The following is a 21,462-nucleotide window of genomic DNA, read 5'->3' on the forward strand; positions in this document are numbered from 1 at the left end:
GGGATTTGAACTTGCAACCTTTCAGTCTGGACTGTATTAATGTATCAGCGGTGCCACAAAATGGTTATTTGTTTCCAAGAAAAAACACACACACACACACACACACACACACACACACACACACACACACACACACACACACACACACACACACACACACACACACACACACACACACACACACACACACACAGAAAAATGAGAGCATGGTTACAGTACAGCGTTATTCACTGGTCAAAGGTATACACGAGGTACACATAGGAACTCAAATAGTACTGGTCGGTACCTTTTAGGGTACATGTGCGCATAATCTAGTATAATAGTACATTTTTCGACCCAATATATTAAATATAAAGCTGCATTTGTAACCATGTAGGAGGTGGGAATTTACCAGTTGTGAAATCGTAAATACCAGTTGGATGCGTTAACATTTGAATTATTACAATAACATTATGACTAGCAATAAATGAAATATTGTATGGTTCTTTGGTATCACATTGATATATAATCTCAGCAAAAAAGGAAATATACTCTTACTGTCAACTGCGTTTATTTTCAGCAAACTTAACCTTTGTAAATATTTGTATGAACATAACAAGATTCAACAACCGAGACATAAACTGAACAAGTTCCACAGACATGTGACTAACAGAAATGGAATAATGTGTCCCTGAACAAAGGGAGGGTCAAAATCAAAAGTAACAGTCAGTATCTGGTGTGGCCACCAGCTGCATTAAGTACTGCAGTGCATCTCCTCCTCATGGACTGCACCAGATTTGCCAGTTCTTGCTGTGAGATGTTACCCCACTCTTCCGCCAAGGCACCTGCAAGTTCCCGGACATTTCTGGGGGGAATGGCCCTAGCCCTCACCCTCCGATCCAACAGGTCCCAGACGTGCTCAATAGGATTGAGATCCGGGCTCTTCGCTGGCCATGGCAGAACACTGACATTCCTGTCTTGCAGGAAATCACCCACAGAACGAGCAGTATGGCAGGTGGCATTGTCATGCTGGAGGGTCATGTCAGGATGAGCCTGCAGGAAGGATACCACATTAGGGAGGAGGATGTCTTCCCTGTAACGCACAGCGTTGAGATTGTCTGCAATGACAACAAGCTCTGTCCGATGATGCTGTGACACACCGTCCCAGACCATGACGGACCCTCCACCTCCAAATTGATCCCGCTCCAGAGTACAGGCCTCGGTGTAATGCTCATTTCTTCGACAATAAACACAAATCCGACCATCGCCTCTGGTGAGACAAAACCGTGACTTGTCAGTGAAGAGCACTTTTTGCCAGTCCTGTCTGGTCCAGCGATGGTGGGTTTGTGCCCATAGGCGACGTTGTTGCCAGTGATGTCTGGTGAGGACCTGCCTTACAACAAGCCTACATGCCCTCATTCCAGCCTCTCTCAGCCTATTGCGGACAGTCTGAGCACTGATGGAGGGACTGTGCGTTCCTGGTGTAACTTGGGCAGTTGTTGTTGCCATCCTGTACCTGTCCTGCAGATGTGATGTTCGGATGTACCAATGCTGTGCAGATGTTGTTACACGTGGTCTGCCACTGCGAGGACAATCAGCTGCCTGTCCTGTCTCCCTGTAGCGCTGTCTTAGGCATCTCACAGTACGGACATTGCAATTTATTGCCCTGGCCACATCTGCAGTCCTCATGCCTCCTTGCAGCATGCATCTTTCTTTTGGTGTTTTTCAGAATCAGTAGAAAGGCCTCTTTAGTGTCCTCAGTTTTCATAACTGTGACCTTAATTGTCTACCGTCTGTAAGCTGTTAGTGTCTTAATGACCGTTCCACAGGTGCATGTTCTTTAATTGTTTATGGTTCATTGAGCATGGGAAACACTGTTTAAACCCTTTATAATGAAGATCTGTGAAGTTATTTGGATTTTTACGAATTATCTTTGAAAGACAGGGTCCTGAAAAAGGGACATTTCTTTTTTTGCTGAGTTTATGTCTGCCTTTAACAGTGCTGGGTAACTGGCAGACTACAGGCTTCTTCTTCGATAAGGTTTAACGCCGGTTGGCATCCAAGAAATGTTGCATTACCACCACGTACTAAACTGGAGTATAACTCCCTTATAGTTTGCTTAAAAAAATACACAATTATAATAATAAATAAATACCCTACCATCTAACACTACACTCACAACAAAAATAAATAATAATACTTCACTATTTAAATCTATTTAGTCCTACCTCAGGCCAACATCCTGAAAGGATGGGATACCACCACTTAATGCATCCTTTAACTCTTCTGACATCAAGTCTCGCACACCCAAATACCTCTCTGCAGCTGCCACCACAACCTCTATTTTCTGAGATTTACGTTCCATCCCTGCAGTACAGTTGATAACCATTGCTATAAATGCCAAAAATCCAATCTTACTGAAACATATATCACTTGTATATCACTTGTTGGTTTATCCCTCTGTACTGGTACAGATCTACTACTCACACCACTCCTCTCAGTATTCCTCCCCCATGACCCATCTTCCTCTACTTTCTTCACTACTCCAACCCTGGAAATCTCAAACTGCCTTTCTCACACTGGACATTTCTGATCCCCAGCCCCATGGGCACCCCTACAATTAACACATTCCACTACTTTCCCTAATGCTACACATTCCTTTGTCTCATGCCCTTCTGCACACTTCTCACACCTACAGTAGGAACCTCCCTCCTACACACTGCTGCCACTTGCCCATAAGCTTGACACCTGTAACAACGTAATGTATTCGTAACAAAAGCTCATGCAGGATAACATATATATCCTAACATCCCTTTTTCAGGCAAAGACTCAACATCAAAGCTCAAAAGGACAGACAATGACTTCTGTTTCACCACTCACGCCACCCTGTCTGCCAAACGACAAGCATCACAAACACTGGGAATCTTCCCCTTCAGTTGGTCAGCTTCACATTTACCGCTGCCCCAGTAATCACTCCTTTCAATGGCGCCCTTTTCTTGAGAGCAAAACAATTCACATCTCTTGTCCCCATTCGTTTAACACGGAGTGCCTGCTTCCTCTGACCAGCAGAAACACAATCAATTATCACAAGACCACTTCTGGTTACCCTCACCAATTCCACAGCACCCAACTCTGTTTTCACCCACCCTGAAACCTCAAATGGCAAGGGTCCACTTTTTCCCAAAACCTTTCTCCTACTGTCACAGACTCATGTTTATCCTGACCCTCGGGCTCCGAGAACTTCACCACACCTACCACCTCGGATTCTTCGCCCTCATTCACTTCCATTTCTCCACCTGTCTTCAACTCACTCTGCTTACACTTTCTATCATTCTTCTTTAACAAACCATTTCCCTTTTTCCCACCATTTTTAACAGAGTCAAGATCACCCTCTTCCTCCCTCTCTCTTAGACCTCCTCTGCCTCTCTTTTTCCTCCGTATTCCAAGTATACATCTCCTTATGATAATGCTGCACTACTCCTGACATACATCTTGTTCTTGCCTTGTCAAGGGACGCCATTTAACCGGCTGTCACAATCTCCGTCCAATCAGCACTCACCCCTTGGGATGTAACGCTCAACAATGCATCCCACTTGTTAAAAAATGATATATATATATATGATTACAAGCTTGGTGTTTATGAACAGACCAGATTAACTGGGATGACATTCCCTCTTATGGGAGACCAAAAAGAGCTAGCTGAAAGCCACACCTCGAATAAGCCAAGTCCGCAATCTTCTGATAGGCTGAGGCTGTTACAATATGCTGCCAATCAGCAAGTGATGTCAACAGAAGAGTCAGTTAAGGCACAGTATGTTACTGGAACCATCGCTAGTGGCACCAAGTGTTCTATAGGTTACTGGCACCATCGCTAGTGGCAGCAAGTGTTCTATAGGTTACTGGCACCATTGCTAGTGGCAGCAAGTGTCCTGTAGGTTACTGGCACCATTGCTAGTGGCACCATTGCTAGTGGCACCAAGTGTTCTCTAGGTTACTGGCACCATTGCTAGTGGCAGCAAGTGTCCTGTAGGTTACTGGCACCATTGCTAGTGGCACCAAGTGTTCTCTAGGTTACTGGCACCATTGCTAGGGGCAGCAAATGTCCTGTAGGTTACTAGCAACATTTAGCCAGTAAGTTATTGTTACTTTTACAATAGCTTACTGGCAAGTAGCTTCCAGTAAAGAAATAACACATTCACAGCTTCGAGCAACAAATTTCCATAAAATTATTGGAAAATGCACAATCACAGCATTAGTAACACATTCTCTTAATTTACAGAACAGACAATGTGAAAAAAGTACTCCATTTGTGTTGGCATAGCCATCAAATACTTAAACTGCTACAACACTTCTACTGACAGTTGGTAAAAATAGACATATATTTAACCCTGCCCCCAAATATGCTAATGAGCCCCACCTATCAAAGCTTAGTGATGATCTTAAATTACATTCAAAATGTTGGGTAGAAAAATGTCCCATTATCAAATCAAAGTTTAATTGTCACGTGCGCCGAAAACAACAGGTGTAGGTAGACCTTATAGTGAAACGCTTACTTACAGGCCCTAACCAACAGTGCAATTTTTAAGTAAAAAATAGGTATCAGGTGAACAATAGATAAGTAAAAAAATAAAAACAACAGTAAAAAAGACAGTGAAAAAGGACAATAGCGAGGCTATATGCAGTTAGTCGGGCTAATTGAGGAAGTAAGTACATGTAGGTATGGTTAAATAGTGTAAAAGAGGGGGTTGGGGACAATGCAAATAGTCCGGGTAGCCATTTGATTACCTGTTCAGGAGTCTTATGGCTTGGGGGTAAAAGCTGTTGAGAAGCCTTTTGGTCCTAGACTTGGCGCTCCAGTACCGCTTGCCATGCGGTAGTAGAGAGAACAGTCTATGACTGGGGTGGCTGGGGTCTTTGACAATTTTTAGGGCCTTCCTCTGACACCGCCTTAGCCCCAGTGATGTACTGGGCCATACGCACTACCCTTTGTAGTTCCTTGTGGTCGGAGGCCGAGCAGTTGCCGTACCAGGCAGTGATGCAACCAGTCAGGATGCTCTCAATGTTGCAGCTGGAGATCCTTTTGAGGATCTGAGGACCCATGCCAAATATTTTTATTTTCCTTAGGCTTTGTCTTGCCCTCTTCATGACTGTCTTGGTGTGTTTGGACCATTCTAGTTTGTTGGTGATGTGAACACCACGGAACTTGAAGCTCTCAACCTGCTCCGCTACAGCCCCATCGATGAGAATGGGGGTGTGCTCGGTCCTCCTTTTCCTGTAGTCCACAAATCATCTCCTCTGTTGTGATTACGTTGAGGGAGAGGTTGTTATTCTGGCACCACCTGGCCAGGTCTCTGACCTCCTCCTTATAGGCTGTCGGTGATCAGGCCTACCACTGTTGTGTCGCCTGCAAACTTAATGATGGTGTTGTAGTCATGCCTGGCCATGCAGTCGTGGGTGAACAGGGAGTACACGAGGGGACTGAGCACGCACCCCTTAGGGGCTCAAGTGTTGACGATCAGTGTGGCGGATGTGTTGCTACCTACCCTCACCACCTGGGTGCGGCCCGTCAGGAAGTTCAGGATCCAGTTGCAGAGGGAGGTGTTTAGTCCCAGGATCCTTAGCTTAGTGATGAGCTTTGAGGGTACTATGGTGTTGAATGCTGAGCTGTAGTCAATGAATAGCATTCTCACATAGGTGTTCCTTTTGTCAGTGTGGAGTGCAATAGTGATTGCATCATCTGTGGATCTGTTTGGGCGGTATGCAAATTGGAGCGGGTCTAGGGTTTCTGGGATAATGGTGTTGATGTTAGCCATTACCAGCCTTTCAAAGCACTTCATGGCTACGGACGTGAGTTCTACGGGTCTGTAGTCAATTAGGCAGGTTGCCTTAGTGTTCTTGAGCACAGGGGCTATGGTGGTCTGCTTGAAACATGTTGGTATTACAAACTCAATCAGGGACTTGTTAAAAATGTCAGTGAAGACACCTGCCAGTTGGTCAGCACATGCCTGGAGCACACGTCCTGCTAATCTGTCTGGCCCCGCGGCCTTGTGAATGTTGACCTGTTTAAAGGTCTTACTCACGCCGACTACGGAGAGCGTGATCACACAGTCATCTGGAACAGCTGATGCTCTCATGCATGCCTCAGTGTTGCTTGCCTCAAAGCGAGCATAGAGGTGATTTAGCTCGTCTGGTAGATTTGTGTCACTGGGCAGCTCGCGGCTGTGCTTCCCTTTGTAGTCTTTAATAGTTTGCAAGCCCTGCCACATAAGACGAGTGTCGGAGCCGGTGTAGTACGATTCAATCTTAGCCCTGTATTGGCACTTTGCCTGTTTGATGGTTTGTCGCAGGGCATAGCAGGATTTCTTATAAGCTTCTGGGTTAGAGTCCCGCACCTTGAAAGCGGCAGCTCTACCCTTTAGCTCAGTGCGTATGTTGCCTGATATCCATGGTTTCTGGTTGGGGTACGTACAGTCACTGTGGAGACGACTTCCTCGATGCACTTATTGATGGAACCAGTGACTGATGTGGTGTACTCCTCAATGCCATCGGAAGAATCCCAGAACATGTTCTAGTCAGTGCTACAAAAACAGTCCTGTAGTTTTGCATCTGCTTCATTTTACCACTTTTTTATAGACCGAGTCACTGGTGCTTCCTGCTTTAATTTTTGCTTGTACACAGGAATCAGGAGGATAGAATTCTGGTCAGATTTACCAAATGGAGGGCGAAGGGAGAGCTTTGTATGCGTCTCTGTGTGTGGAGTACAGGTGATCTAGAATTATACCTACAAGGTAGTGATATGTTTGATACCGTAGCTCTGAGGCATGCGTCGAAATCACTAAGCAGCTAACGTCAAAGATGTGTGCCGATGCGTGTATTTCAGAAATACGTCATTAAAGCTTTGTTTGATCACGTGCTTTTTTTTAATGCAAAATGCGAGATCCCACTGATTTCGTTGTGGGTTCCGGTGTTTTCTTCGATTCCAAGCTGCTTACAAAACACTGACCTCTACTTGACACTGTACGTAGAAATATAGTTAGGATTTTGTACAGACAGTTTCAAATGACAACAATAACGTCTAATGTAACTGGCCCCTCTAACAGTACAACTGGCCCCAGCTTGGCCCCCCCCAGTTGAAATGGTGTAGAACCACCACTGTTAACAAGGCTAACTGCTGTTCCTAGGCCTCATTGAAAATAAGAATTTGTTCTTAACTGACTTGCCTAGTTAAATGAAGGTAAAAAACATTTTTTAAACATTTTATTATGTGAAACTACACTTTCTGCACTGTTGTTCAAATAATTTGGTTTATTTAGTATAAACTTCTGTCTTAAGCATCCTAAATAATGCCATAGATTCCATTTTTTTTATAGTAATATCGAAATCAACAAAGGGAAGCATGATGTAAGATGCGAACCTGGTATTCCAACTGATTATAGGCTATTAAACCCAACAACTTATCGCTGTGTCACGGAGTTCTGACAAAAACAGTAGTGAAAAACCCCAACATCTCTCTGATAATCACACGCTGCTATTTATTGCTGACCAGCAGATGTCACTAATGTGAACAGCTAATGAAGCTCTGAGTAATTAACCGTTTTTTGGCACAATTTGTTCAGAAAGCCTCGGTTTCACATCACTACTACACCATTTGAGTTAATTTGTGTACCTGTGAAGTTTACCGTTGACCTTTTTGAACCCCAGGCAACAACACTGTAGTGTACCCTAACCATAACCTTCATGTTTGAGAGTGTGTTAATATGTGTTCCAAGTAGTAAATATGAACGTGGTGGCACTGCAGAAACATCGATGCACTTCAAAACTATATTAAGCAAGTTCAAATCTCCAATGAATTGATGTATACTCTACGTCAAGTGTCCTTGAGCACTGCTAGTTTAACGCTGATAATTGGATAATTATTTATTTGATTCTGGGAATCTTTTAGCATAGTGCGGAAATGGATTCTTGCCAATAAGTCTGTGGCCGTATATCTTTCAAGCTCAAAGATCTGGTGATGTAGCTGCACTGTAGCAGGAAGTTTCAAGTTACTAGTGACCAATCGATTATGAGTTCAAATTCCCAATTGTGGTCACAGTATAAGATTTTACAGTAATTGATATCAGAATACAGCAGCATACTGTCCTTTTATCGAAATAACGCCTTCAAGTTGTTGTATATATTTACTTTATTATTACTGCAACTTTTTTCTCCATTATGTCCACAGACCTGGTGGTGCAGCAGGAACTTCCGGTAGCTAACAACAACCACGAGAGTGTAAGTTCCAATCCAAGTGCGGTTGAGTCACAAGTCAGCAGCCTGCTGTCCTTTAACAAAAATACCTTAATTTCTCTGTAAAAATACAGTAACTTTTTGTAGATTTACCATATTTTCACCGCAACTAGACAAAAACCTCCAGGGTATCATGACACAACGTTCTAAGAACGTCCTAAAAACGTCCTTGGGGACATCCTTTGAACCAACCTGGAACTAAACAAAACCTGCAGGGGACCATGACTGTTTGTTTAAATTGAATTAATGTAAATTATATATATATATATATACGGAAAGTATTCAGACCCCTTCACTTTTTCCACATTTTGTTACGTTACAGCCTTATTATAAAATTGATTAAATTGTTTTTTTCCCTCATCAATCTACACATGGTACCCCATAATAACACAGCAAAAACAGGTATTTAGAAAAATTTGAAAATGTGTTAAAAATAAAAAACTGAAATGTCAAATTTACATAAATATTCAGACCCCTTACTCAGTACTTTGTTGATTCACCTTTAACAGCGATTGCAGCCTTGATTTTTCTTGGGTATGACGCTACAAGCTTGGCATACCTGTATTTGTGGAGTTTCTCCCATTCTTCTCTGCAGATCCTCTCAAGCTCTGTCAGGTTGGGGAGCAATTTTCAGGTCTCTCCAGAGATGTTTGATTGGGTTCAAGTCCGGGCTCTGGCTGGGCTACTCAAGGACATTCAGAGACTTGTCCCGAAGCCACTCCTGCATTGTGTTGGCTATGTGCTTATGGTTGTTGTCCTGTTGGAAGGTGAACCTTCGCCCCAGTCTGAGGTCCTGAGTGCCCTGGAGAAGGTTTTCATAAATGATTCGCTCAGTTTATATTTCCCTCGATCCTGAATAGTTTCCCAGTCCCTGCCTCTGAAAAACATCCCCACAGCATGATGCTGCCACTACCATGCTTCACCGTAGGGATGGTACCAGGTTTCCTCCAGACGTGACACCTGGCGTTCAGGCCAAAGAGTTCAATCTTGGTTTCATCAGACCAGAGAATCTTGTTTCTCATGTTCTGAGAGTCCTTTAGGTGTTTTTGGCAAACTCCAAGCGGTCTGTCATGTGCCTTTTACTGAGGAGTGGCTTCTGTCTGGCCACTCTACCATAAGGCCTGATTGGTTGAATGCTGCAGAGATGGTTGTCCTTCTGGAAGGTTCTACCATCTCCACAGAGGAACTCTGGAGCTCTGTCAGAGTGACCATCGGGTTCTTGGTCACCTCCCTGACCAAGGCCCTTCTCCCCTGATTGCTCAGTTTGGCCGGGCAGTCAGCTCTAGGAAGAGTCTTGGTGGTTCCAAACTTCTTCCATTTAAGAATGATGGAGGCCACTGTGTTCTTGGCGATCTTCAATGCTGCAGAAATGTTTTGGTACCCTTCCCCAGATCTGTGCATTGACACAATCCTGTCTCTGAGCTCTACGGACAATTCCTTCGACCTCATGGCTTGGTTTTTGCTCTGACATGCACTGTCCACTGTGGGATCTTATATAGACAGGCGTGTGCCTTTCCACACCATGTTCAATCATTTGAATTTACCACAGATGGACTCCAATCAAAATCTTAGGGATGATTAATGGAAACAGGATGTACCTGAGCTCAATTTCGAGTCTCAAAGCAAAGGGTCTGAATACTTCTGTAAATAAAATATTTCTGTTTTTATTTTTAATAAAATTGCAAACATTTCTAAACACCTCTTTTTGCTTTGTCATTATGGGGTATTGTGTGTAGATTGATAAGGCATTAATTTTATTTAATAAATAAATAAATTTTTATTTATTTTACTTACATTTCAAAATAAGGCTGTAACATAACAAAATGTGAAAAAAGGGAAGGGGTCTGAATAGTTTCCGAATGCACCGTATATATTTACAAAAGAAATATGGGGGATTGGAAATAATGAAGACAATTACATTGATGGAAGCTTCAATCTATCTGCAATATTAAAGCTGAAGCTAATACTAATTGTATTACATCAATATCCACACAGTAGGAAATTCCCTTTCTGTGTGTGTGTCTGTATGTGTTAGTGCGGCCATGTGTGTGTGTACTCTTTGACTGAGGCTTCCTTCCCCACTAGGCAGCAGACACACACACACACACACACACACACACACACACACACACACACACACACACACACACACACACACACACACACACACACACACACACACACCATATTTCTCAACACTTTGGAACACAGCAGGATTGACACAGCTGGGCTTTACTGTGGCCTTGTGTGGACCTTTGAATTCCGTTCACAGGAGGTGGCGTTACGACGCCGTAACTAAGGGGGGGACATGACGTTGTTGTTGATCAGTGCGTGTGTGTGTGTATGTGTGTGTGTTTGTTTGTGTGTATTGTGTGATACACAGATGCAGTGGTTACATGCGTTACATAATTATACTGAATAGAATGAACATTTCTATCCCGTAAGAACAATTCATACATTAACCCATTTATTCATCACTGGGTAATTTAGGGTTGGATTCAATCCGCTATCGCGGACAATCCATGTTAAAATGTAAAATGTCCGCTATCGCCGACATATGCAGAGCTTAACGTGAATGTGGTCTCCGCGAACGCGGGAACATCGCCTTTACATTTAAATCGAGCTATAACGCAGATCTTCTGAGATACTTGTGCGATATGGATTGAATCCAGACGTTATTCTAATGATGGATTCAGGCTTGGCTGAAAGTACCCAGTTTGTCAAAAAATAGCATTTTGTTCCCAGGCAAAGAGCAATGTCACTTTTAGGACCCCCATCCCCTGTCCAGAAGAGATGTGAGGCTTCTCAATTGAAGGAGTAGCAGTCAGAAACGTAAAGAAAAACACATCTAGATGTGAAGCGATCATTCTGTCTTTCTCTGTTTGTACTTGTGTTGTGTATCACATGCTCATATGGAGACTTAATATATGAAGCAGAGAAAGCTGAGAAACATCCATTTATTCCCCAGCTATGAATTAGTTAGACTCTTTTTGAGAGCTCAGTGCCGTCCTCACTTCCCAGAAATTGATTTGATACCCAAGGAGAGGAGAGAAGGGAGGAGAGGCGAAGAGAGGAGAGGAGAAGAGAGGAGAGGAGAATAGAGGAGAGGAGAAGAGAGGAGAGAAGAAGAGAGGAGAGGAGAAGAGAGGAGTGGAGACGAGAGGCAAGGAGAAGAGAGGAGAGGAGAGAAGGGAGGAGAGGCGAGGCGAAGAAAGGAGAGGAGAAGAGAGGCAAGGAGAGGAGAAGAGAGGCAAGGAGAGGAGAAGAGAGGCAAGGAGAAGAGGAGAAGAGAGGAGAGTAGAGGAGAAGAGAGGAGTAGAGAGGAGTAGAGAGGAGAAGAGAGGAGAGGCAAGAAGAAGAGAGGAGAAGAGAGGAGAAGAGAAGAGAAGAGAGGAGAGGAGAGGAGAAGACAAGAGAGGAAAAAAGAGGAGAGGACAAAAGAGGAGAGGAGATGAGAAGAGAGAAGAAGAGAAGAGAGCAGAAGCGAGGCAAGGAGAGGAGACAGAAAATGTGTTTAGGTTAAGGACTCCAAAATGAGTGTGCAAGCAATGGAAGGTCAGAGTCAAAATGAGAGATAAAGGAGCGAGGGAGGAAAAAGAGGAGGACAGAAATACCAATCACACTGCCAGAGACTCAGAGCCCACTGTATCAGACTCCATTCACTATTCATGGTAATGTGACACATCATCCCCACTGAGAGCAATGGATGGCCCTCACTCCAAAACCCATTCCATCCACAACCACTAGCTGTCCAATGCTGAGTGGAATTGAATTTCTCAAAGTCGATCTGACTGTGAAAGCACATGCTTTATATCATGTGTAAGTGTACTGTCTGTCTGTGTGTCTGTAGCAGGAAAACACACACACACACACACAAAGAAACTTGGTCCATAGCGTGTTATTTGAGGCCTACACTGTAAATTTACAGCAAAACCTTTCACAGTTAGCTACTGTAATTCTATAGAGTACTGTATTACCTGCTTTGCTGTATATTTACAGCAGCATATTGTGAATTATGGTGCATTGTGAGAAAATGTTGTGAGCTGCAAAATAATCTTTGTCTCATTAACATATTTTTAAAAAGTATCTTGTTACAAATACAGGATATGTTGAAGACCAACGCATCCTTAACTACAGCAACATCCCTAGTAACGGTTACAGAAACATTTTACTTGCCATGACTTGGCCTTTTTTGGGGGCGTAGCTCATTAGAATAAAACCCACAGTGCTTTTCAAGTGTCCATTTTACATTTACATTTCGGTCGTTTAGCAGACACTCTTATCCAGAGTGACTTACAGTCAATGTATTAAACTAAGGTAAACAAGCATATACCACAGCCATAGCAAGGAAAAAGATTGTTACTGTTACTGAGAAGGTTGAAGTTAAGAGGGATATATTATATTAGACAGTACAGAACACATGTATTCTACTTCAACTTTTACAAAATAGACTACATGAATTGTAGTTCAGGCCAGTGATATACAAATTACAAAGTAGGTATTGAAAGTACTGAAATACCTATATCAAATACATTCAACAGAAATACTGCCCATTGTTGGCACTAGCTGCCTGCATGGTAAATATGCAACAGTTTAGTAACCACTGTGCTTTCAGTAATGCACTGTAAATTCTAGAAATGCAGCTTGTTACTGTAGTCAGGTGTTCCAGTAATATGCTGTACATTTGTGTTACAGTAAAGGTCCTGTATATCTACAGTAATTTACTGGCTTCTGTGCTGCTAGTCATTTACTGTAAATTTACAGTAACCTACTCGCTATTGTGCTGCCAGTAATTTACAGTATTTTTTTTACAGTGTAGCCAAGATCCCCCCCTCCCCCACCCCATTTCTCCTTCACCCAAATCCAGATAGCTGATGTTCTGAGAGAGCTCCAAAATCTGGACCCCTTCAAATCAGCAGGTCTAGACAATCTGGACCCTCTCTTTCTAAAATGATCAGCTGAAATTGTTGCAACCCCTATTACTAGCCTGTTCAACATCTCTTTCGTATCATCTGAGATCCCCAAACATTGGAAAGTTGCCGTGGTCATCCCCCTCTTCAAAGGGGAGACACTCTAGACCCAAACTGTTATAGACCTATATCCATCCTGCCCTGCCTTTCTAAAGTCTTTGAAAGACAAGTTAACTAACAGATCACCGACCATTTTGAATCCCACCGTACCTTCTCCGCGATGCAATCTGGTTTCAGAGCTGGTCACGGGTGCACCACAGCCACGCTCAAGGTCCTAAATGATATCATAACCGCCATCGATAAGAGACAATACTGTGCGGCTGTAATTCATCGACCTGGCCAAGGCTTTCGACTCTGTCAATCACCACATTCTTATCGGCAGACTCAACAGCCTTTGTTTCTCCAATGACTGCCTCGCCTGGTTTACCAACTACTTCTCAGACAGAGTTCAGTGTGTCAAATCGAAGGGCCTGTTGTCCGAACCTCTGGCAGTCTCTATGGGGGTGCCACAGGGTTCAATTCTCGGGCCGACTCTTTTCTCTGTATACATCAATGATGTCGCTCTTGCTGCTGGTGATTCTCTGATCCACCTCTACACAGATGACACCATTCTGTATACATCTGATTCTTCTTTGGACACTCTGTTAACTAACCTCCAGACGAGCTTCAATGCCATACAACTCTCCTTACGTGGCCTCCAACTGCTCTTAAATGCAAGTAAAACTAAATGTATGTGTAACTGATGTGAAATGGCTAGCTAGTTAGCGGTTGTGCGTGCTAATAGCGTTTCAATCGGTGACGTCACTCGCTCTGTGACCTTGAAGAAGTTGTTCCCCTTGTTCTGCAAGGGGATAGGTAACGCGATAGGTAACGCGATAGGTAACGATGCTTCGTGGGTGTCAGTTGTTGATGTGTGCAGAGGGTCCCTGGTTCGAGCCCAGGTAAGGGCGAGGAGAAGGACGGAAGCTATACTGTTACATTGGTGCCGTGACCCGGGTCACTGGTTGCTGCGGAAAAGGAGGAGGTTAAAAGGGGGGTGATTGTAACCGATGTGAAATGGCTAGCTAGTTAGCGGTGGTGCGCGCTAATAGCGTTTCAATCGGTGACGTCACTCGCTCTGAGACCTTGAAGTAGTTGTTCCCCTTGCTCTGCAAGGGCCGCGGCTTTTTTGGCGCGATGTGTAACGACTTAGAATATGTGGACAACTACAAATACCTAGGTGTCTGGTTAGACTGTAAACTCTCCTTCCAGACTCACATTAAGCATCTCCAGTCCAAAATTAAATCTAGAAACGTCTTCCTATTTCGCAACAAAGCATCCTTCACTCATGCTGCCAAACATACCCTCGTAAAACTGACTATCCTGCCGATCCTTGACTTCGGCGATGTCATTTACAAAATAGCCTCCAACACTCTACTCAGCAAATTGGATGCAGTGCCATCCGTTTTGTCACCAAAGCCCCATATACTACCCACCACTGCGACCTGTATGCTCTCGTTGGCTGGCCCTCGCTTTATTTTCGTCGCCAAACCCACTGGCTCCAGGTCATCTATAAGTCTTTGCTTGTAAAGCCCCACCTTATCTCAGCTCACTAGTCACCATAGCAGCACCCACCCGTAGAACGCGCTCCAGCAGGTGTATTTCACTGGTCACCCCCAAAGCCAATTCCTCCTTTGGCCGCCTTTTCTTCCAGTTCTCTGCTGCCAATGACTGGAATGAATTGTAAAAATCACTGAAGCTGGAGACCCATATCTCCCTCACTAACTTTAAGCACCAGCTGTCAGAGCAGCTCACAGATCACTGCACCTGTAAAAAGCCCATCCAACTTCCTCATCCCCATACTGTTATTTATTTTTTTAAATTTATTTTTGCTCCTTTGCACCCCAGTATCTCTACTTGTACATTCATCTTTTTTACATCTATCACTCCAGTGTTTAATTGCTAAACTGTAATTATTTCGCCACTATGGCCTATTTATTGCCTACCTCCCTTATCTTACCTCATTTGCACACACTGTATAGAGACTTTTTCTCTATTGTGTTATTGACTGTATGTTTGGTTTATTCCATGTGTAACTCTGTGTTGTTGTTTGTGTCGCACTGCTTTGCTTTATCTTGGCCAGGTCGCAGTTGTAAATGAGAACATGTTCTCAACTAGCCTACCTGGTTAAAAAAATCTGTGTGTGTTAGCCAAGAGCTGTGTGAGTTAGCCAAGAGCTGTGTGAGTTAGCCAAGAGCTGTGTGTTTTTTCTACTGTATATAGTTCTAGGCCAGTATAGGACAGGTGTTTTCAACTCGTTCGCTACGAGCTCCGGAGACTACTGGTTTTCAGTTCCATCTGAGATTAAATTTCCCCGACCTGGTGTTCCAGGTCTAAATCAGTCCCTGATTAGAGATGAACATTGGAAAAATACAGTGGAACTGGCTTTGAGGTCCAGCGTTGTGTCTGAAGGCTCTAGGCTATATGGCTCTGATCAAGAGTATTGTGGCGAGAAATAGGATGTCAGAAGTATCACATTTTGTGTCTGTGCCACATTGATGCCATTTAGCTTAATATGACTGGCTGGCTGACTAGTTGATAGATTCATGATAGCCTGCTGAACATAATCCCTGAAATGAAACCCAGCACTACCTGGAACAGAATGGCATTGAAATGGGAGAGGAGATCCCACTGATAGTTAATAGACATTAATAGATAGTTAATAGAACAACCTCCACAGTCATTTTCATAGGAGCTAGTCTGTCAACACTGTTGAGACATTCAGACATTCAGACATATAATGCCTTACTAATATCAGGCATTATATAAGGCTCAGTACCAAAGACTTGACCTTAATTTAACTAGGCAAGTCAGGTAAGAAGAATTTCTTATTTAACTGCCTTGTTCAGGGGCAGAGCGACAGATTTTTACCTTGTCAGCTCAGGGATTCGATCCTGCAACCTTTCAATTACTGGTCCAACGCTCTAACCAGTAGGCTACCTGCCGCCCAGACTTTACATACATGGTTATGATAACTAGAAGGTTGTACTGTCCAAATCCATGAACACCTCTGGTTCCCAGTCCCAGCTCCCATGCTTGTACTGTATATCAACATTTTAGTGTTAGCTTATTTAGCCTGAAAGATATTTCCACTCTTTTCCCTGAGCCCACTGCTCAAACCTCTTCAAAGCATGCCTGTATTCAGTAGAGTTGAGCTGTGCAGGTATTAAAAGGGCTGTGTGTGCAGTCGAGCTGGGAAGGTATTAACAGGTATTAACATATTTAATGACATTCCTACTTCTTAGCGGGGATTTCTGGTCCCCACAAAAATAGTTAAACACGTTCACACACACACACACACACACACACACACACACACACACACACACACACACACACACACACACACACACACACACACACACACACACACACACACACACACACACAACTAGAAAGGAAGATGTTTTTACCCCCAGAGGAAGGAGGTGTAGGTTTACCTCATTGTATGAAGTTGACTATGTTCTCTTCATTAGCCACATTTACACTATTAGTATTTCGCATTTTAAAGTCCATGGCTAGTGCAAGTTAAGAGAGTAACACTTTATCGATATGTGCACTTTCAAAAACACAACTAGGAGAACCTCACCACAACAACAAAAAAAACAGTGGGGCCCTTTGGTGAGCTCTCCATGACAAGAGGCAGGACCCAGCAAGAAACCTGGCGAGTCTGAATGCTATTAAACCAGTGGGGGGGAAATAATCTTCATACATTTTTAACACACTCCACCATGTTGTGGAAATAACAACCAAGTAACAACCAAATAATACAGCCACAGTGTATGCAGATGGATTTTCCATGCTCTGTTAAAGAACGCCATTTTGCAGTGTTTGGTCATCTCACTGCCTGAATGCCCTTTTCACTGTGGCCCTGTGTGGCTTAGCAGGTAGAGCATGGCGATTGCCATGCCAAAGGTAGAGGGTTCGATTGCCGCTTAGGGCCACCCATATGGGAAATGTATGCACACGTGACTGTAAATTGCTTTGGATGACAGCGTCTGCTAACGAGTATATGTTATATACTGTAATTCATAGCATACAGATTGCTTGATTTGGTTAACTCACAACCTGAATGCAGCCATGTCTTGGTCTGTGTCCAATGGCTCCTGTAGTGTTTTTATGGCTCCATCACGCAGGATCCTCCCTGCTGGGACTCATCTCTCACCCCTACAGAGGCCCAATCTGGAGAGAGGGAGGGAGGGAGGGAGGGAGAGAAGGAAGGAGGGAGAGAGAGAGAGAGAGAAGGAGGGAGAGAGAGAGAGTTGCCTGAGGCTGCTGAAAAACAGACACTTCTATAAATGGATGTCAATCATACTATAATCAATTATAATATTGTATTGCATCACTGCATTCCGCTTTTCCCAGAATGCACTGCATTAACGTCCATCCCCTGAGTTGGACAATATTTCAGACTGAACAAATCAATCATTTATGAAACATATTTATGAAACTCCTCTTGCCTGGGTATTTGGGGCAGGATATACAGTGAGGGAAAAAAGTATTTGATCCCCTGCTGATTTTGTACATTTGCCCACTGACAAATAAATTATCAGTCTATCATTTTAATGGTAGGTTTATTTCAACAGTGAGAGACAGAATAACAACAAAAAAATCCAGAAAAACGCATGTCAAAAATGTTATAAGTTGATTGGCATTTTAATGAGTGAAATAATTATTTGACCCCCTCTCAATCAGAAAGATTTCTGGCTCCCAGGTGTCTTTTATACAGGTAATGAGCTGAGATTAGGAGCACACTCTTAAAGGAAGTGCTCCTAATCTCAGTTTGTATAAAAGACACCTGTCCACAGAAGAAATCAATCAATCAGATTCCAAACTCTCCACCATGGCCAAGACCAAAGAGCTCTCCAAGGATGTCAGGGACAAGATTGTAGAGCTACACAAGGCTGGAATGGGCTACATGACCATCGCCAAGCAGCTTGGTGAGAAGGTGACAACAGTTGGTGCGATTATTAGCAAATGGAAGAAACACAAAAGAACTGTCAATCTCCCTCGGCCTGGGGCTCCATGCAAGATCTCACCTCGTGGAGTTGCAATGATCATGAGAATGGTGAGGAATCAGCCCAGAACTACACGGGAGGATCCTGTCAATGATCTCAAGGCAGATGGGACCATAGTCACCAAGAAAACAATTGGTAACACACTACGCCGTGAAGGACTGAAATCCTGCAGCGCCCGCAAGGTCCCCCTGCTCAAGAAAGCACATATACATGCGCGTCTGAAGTTTGCCAATGAACATCTGAATGATTCAGAGGACAACTGGGTGAAAGTGTTGTGGTCAGATGAGACCAAAATGGAGCTCTTTGGCATCAACTCAACTCGCCGTGTTTGGAGGAGGAGGAATGCTGCCTATGACCCCAAGAACACCATCCCCACCATCAAATATGGAGGTGGAAACATTATGCTTTGGGGGTGTTTTATTGCTAAGGGAACAGGACAACGTCACCGCATCAAAGGGACGATGGACGGGGCCATGTACCGTCAAATCTTGGGTGAGAACCTCCTTCCCTCAGCCAGGGCATTGAAAATGAGTCGTGGATGGGTATTCCAGCATGACAATGACCCAAAACACACGGCCAAGGCAACAAAGGAGTGGCTCAAGAAGAAGCACATTAAGGTCCTGGAGTGGCCTAGCCAGTCTCCAGACCTTAATCCCATAGAAAATCAGTGGAGGGACCTGAAGGTTCGAGTTGCCAAACGTCAGCCTCGAAACCTTAATGACTAGGAGAAGATCTGCAAAGAGGAGTGGGACAAAATCCCTCCTGAGATGTGTGCAAACCTGGTAGCCAACTACAAGAAATGTCTGACCTCTGTGATTGCCAACAAGGGTTTTGCCACCAAGTACTAAGTCATGTTTTACAGAGGGGTCAAATACTTATTTCCCTCATTAAAATGCAAATCAATTTATAACATTTTGAGATGCATTTTTCTGGATTTTTTTGTTGTTATTCTGTCTCTCACTGTTCAAATAAACCTACCATTAAAATTATAGACTGATCATTTCTTTGTCAGTGGGCAAACCTACAAAATCAGCAGGGGATCAAATACTTTTTCCCCTCACTGTACTATTCTGTCTCAAATCTGTTCCCCTCCCCTGAACCCCCATTGCCCCAGCTGTATAGTTAATTAATACGGTGTTGTGTTTATTGTGCTCTAGAGTTCATGTTAGGTAAGAGAGGGCTGTGACGTCAAACAATTTAGGACTAGGAGGGAGGGAGAGAGAGAGAGAGATCTCAAAAGATGGTCCAGGTATAACATTCACCCAGTCACGCTCACCTCGGTCATCATTATGTGCTTTGAGAGGCTGATCATGGCCCACATCAAGGCCAGCATGCCAGGCACACTGGACCCACTCCAATTTGCCTACTGCTCCAACAGATCCATGGAAGATGCCATTTCCATCGCTAATCACACGGCCGTAACACATCTGGACAAGAGAAACACGGATGTGAGAATGCTGTTCATTGACTACAGTTCAGCATTCAACACTATTGTTCCCTCCAAGGTCATCACTAAGCTCAGAGCCCTGGGTCTGGACACCATCCTCTGCAACTGGATCCTGGACTTCCTGACGGGCAGACCACAGGCTGTGAGTATTGGCAACAACACCTCCTCCACACTGACTCTTAACACAGGGCACCCCCAGGGTTGTGTCCTCAGTCCTCTTCTGTACTCCATGTTCACCCACGACTGCATGGCTTTGCATGACAGCAACTCCATCATAACGTTTGCAGACGAGGCCACAGTTTTAGGCCTGATAACCAACAATAATGAGTCAGCCTATAGGAGGAGGGATTTGTGCCATCTGACTTGAACTGACTGGTGAAACCCCCAAGGCCACAGCAATCATTCGTAGCCAGTTTCAAGAACCCCCAGTTACTAGAACAGTTTTGGTTAAAATTCAGAAACTGCTAAGATTCAGCCCTGTTTAACAAACTTTGAGCATAGCCCCTTTACGGAAGAATTCAAGGTAGTTACAGTACAGTTTCACAACTACGAAATACAAGTTTGGTTAAGCAGGTTCGCCACCCTCAAGTCAGCGGCTAGGAGTGTCCTGGATGAAGACAACGTCTGGACTGGGGCATGAAAATGGCTAGTAATGTTAAGACTGGACCTAACCAGAGTGGGCGAAGTCCAACATCTCCCCAGCACCATCAAGCTGAGAAACAACAGAGGCTCCGTCCACTACTACAACCTTTTCTGCCCTTAACCTTGTTCTGAACATCTCCAAATCAAAGGTCATGTGGTTTGGTAAGAAGAATGCCCCTCTCTCCACCGGTGTGATTACTACCTCTGAGGGTTTAGAGTGTGAGGTAGTGACCTCATACAAGTACTTGGGAGTATGGCTAGACGGTACACTGTCCTTCTCTCAGCACATATCAAAGCTGCAGGCTAAGGTTAAATCTAGACTTGGTTTCCTCTATCATAATCACTCCTCTTTCACTCCAGCTGCCAAACTAACCCTGATTCAGATGACCATCCTACCCATGCTAGATTACAGAGATGTAATTTATAGATCGGCAGGTAAGGGCGCTCTCGAGCGGCTAGATGTTGTTTACCATTCGGCCATCAGATTTGCCACCAATGCTCCTTATAGTACACATCACTGCACTCTATACTCCTCTGTAAACTGGTCATCTCTGTATACCTGTCGCAAGACTCAATGGCTGATGCTTATTTATAAAACCCTCTTAGGCCTCACTCCCCCCTATCTGAGATCCCTACTGCAGCCCTCATCCTCCACATACAACACCCGTTCTGCCAGTCACATTCTGTTAAAGATCCCCAAAGCACACACATCCCTGGGTCGCTCCTCTTTTCAGTTTTCTGCACCTAGCGACTGGAACGAGCTGCAACAAACACTCAAACTGAACAGTTTTATCTCAATCTCTTCATTCAAAGACTCAATCATGGACTCTCTTACTGACAATTGTGGCTGCTTTGTGTGATGTATTGTTGTCTCTACCTTCTTGCCCTTTGTGTTGTTGTCTGTGCCCAATAATGTTTGTACCATGTTTTGTGCTGTTACCATGTTGTGCTGCTGCCATGTTGTGTTGCTACCATGTTGTTGTCATGTTGTGTTGTTACCATGCTGGGTTGTCATATGTTGCTGCTATGCTATGTGTTGTCTTAGGTCTCTCTTTATGTACTGTTGTGGCGTCTCTCTTGT

The 21,462-nt window shown here is 43.9% G+C and overlaps 1 protein-coding gene across 1 annotated transcript in view; it reads right to left on the bottom strand.

The window, feature by feature from the left end:
• Positions 1-17,491, bottom strand: part of LOC115156020 (leucine-rich repeat, immunoglobulin-like domain and transmembrane domain-containing protein 1) — a 43,848-nt gene extending 26,357 nt beyond the window's left edge. The window contains exon 1 of the mRNA XM_029703219.1: positions 17,343-17,491. Within this exon, the coding sequence (XP_029559079.1) occupies positions 17,343-17,356 (14 nt within the window). The 5' untranslated portion in view covers positions 17,357-17,491. The remainder of the gene's footprint in view (positions 1-17,342) is intronic.
• Between the last annotated feature and the right edge of the window lie 3,971 nt (positions 17,492-21,462).

This window comes from Salmo trutta, chromosome 2, assembly GCF_901001165.1.
Source record: "Salmo trutta chromosome 2, fSalTru1.1, whole genome shotgun sequence".
In the NCBI taxonomy this organism is placed as follows: domain Eukaryota; kingdom Metazoa; phylum Chordata; class Actinopteri; order Salmoniformes; family Salmonidae; genus Salmo; species Salmo trutta.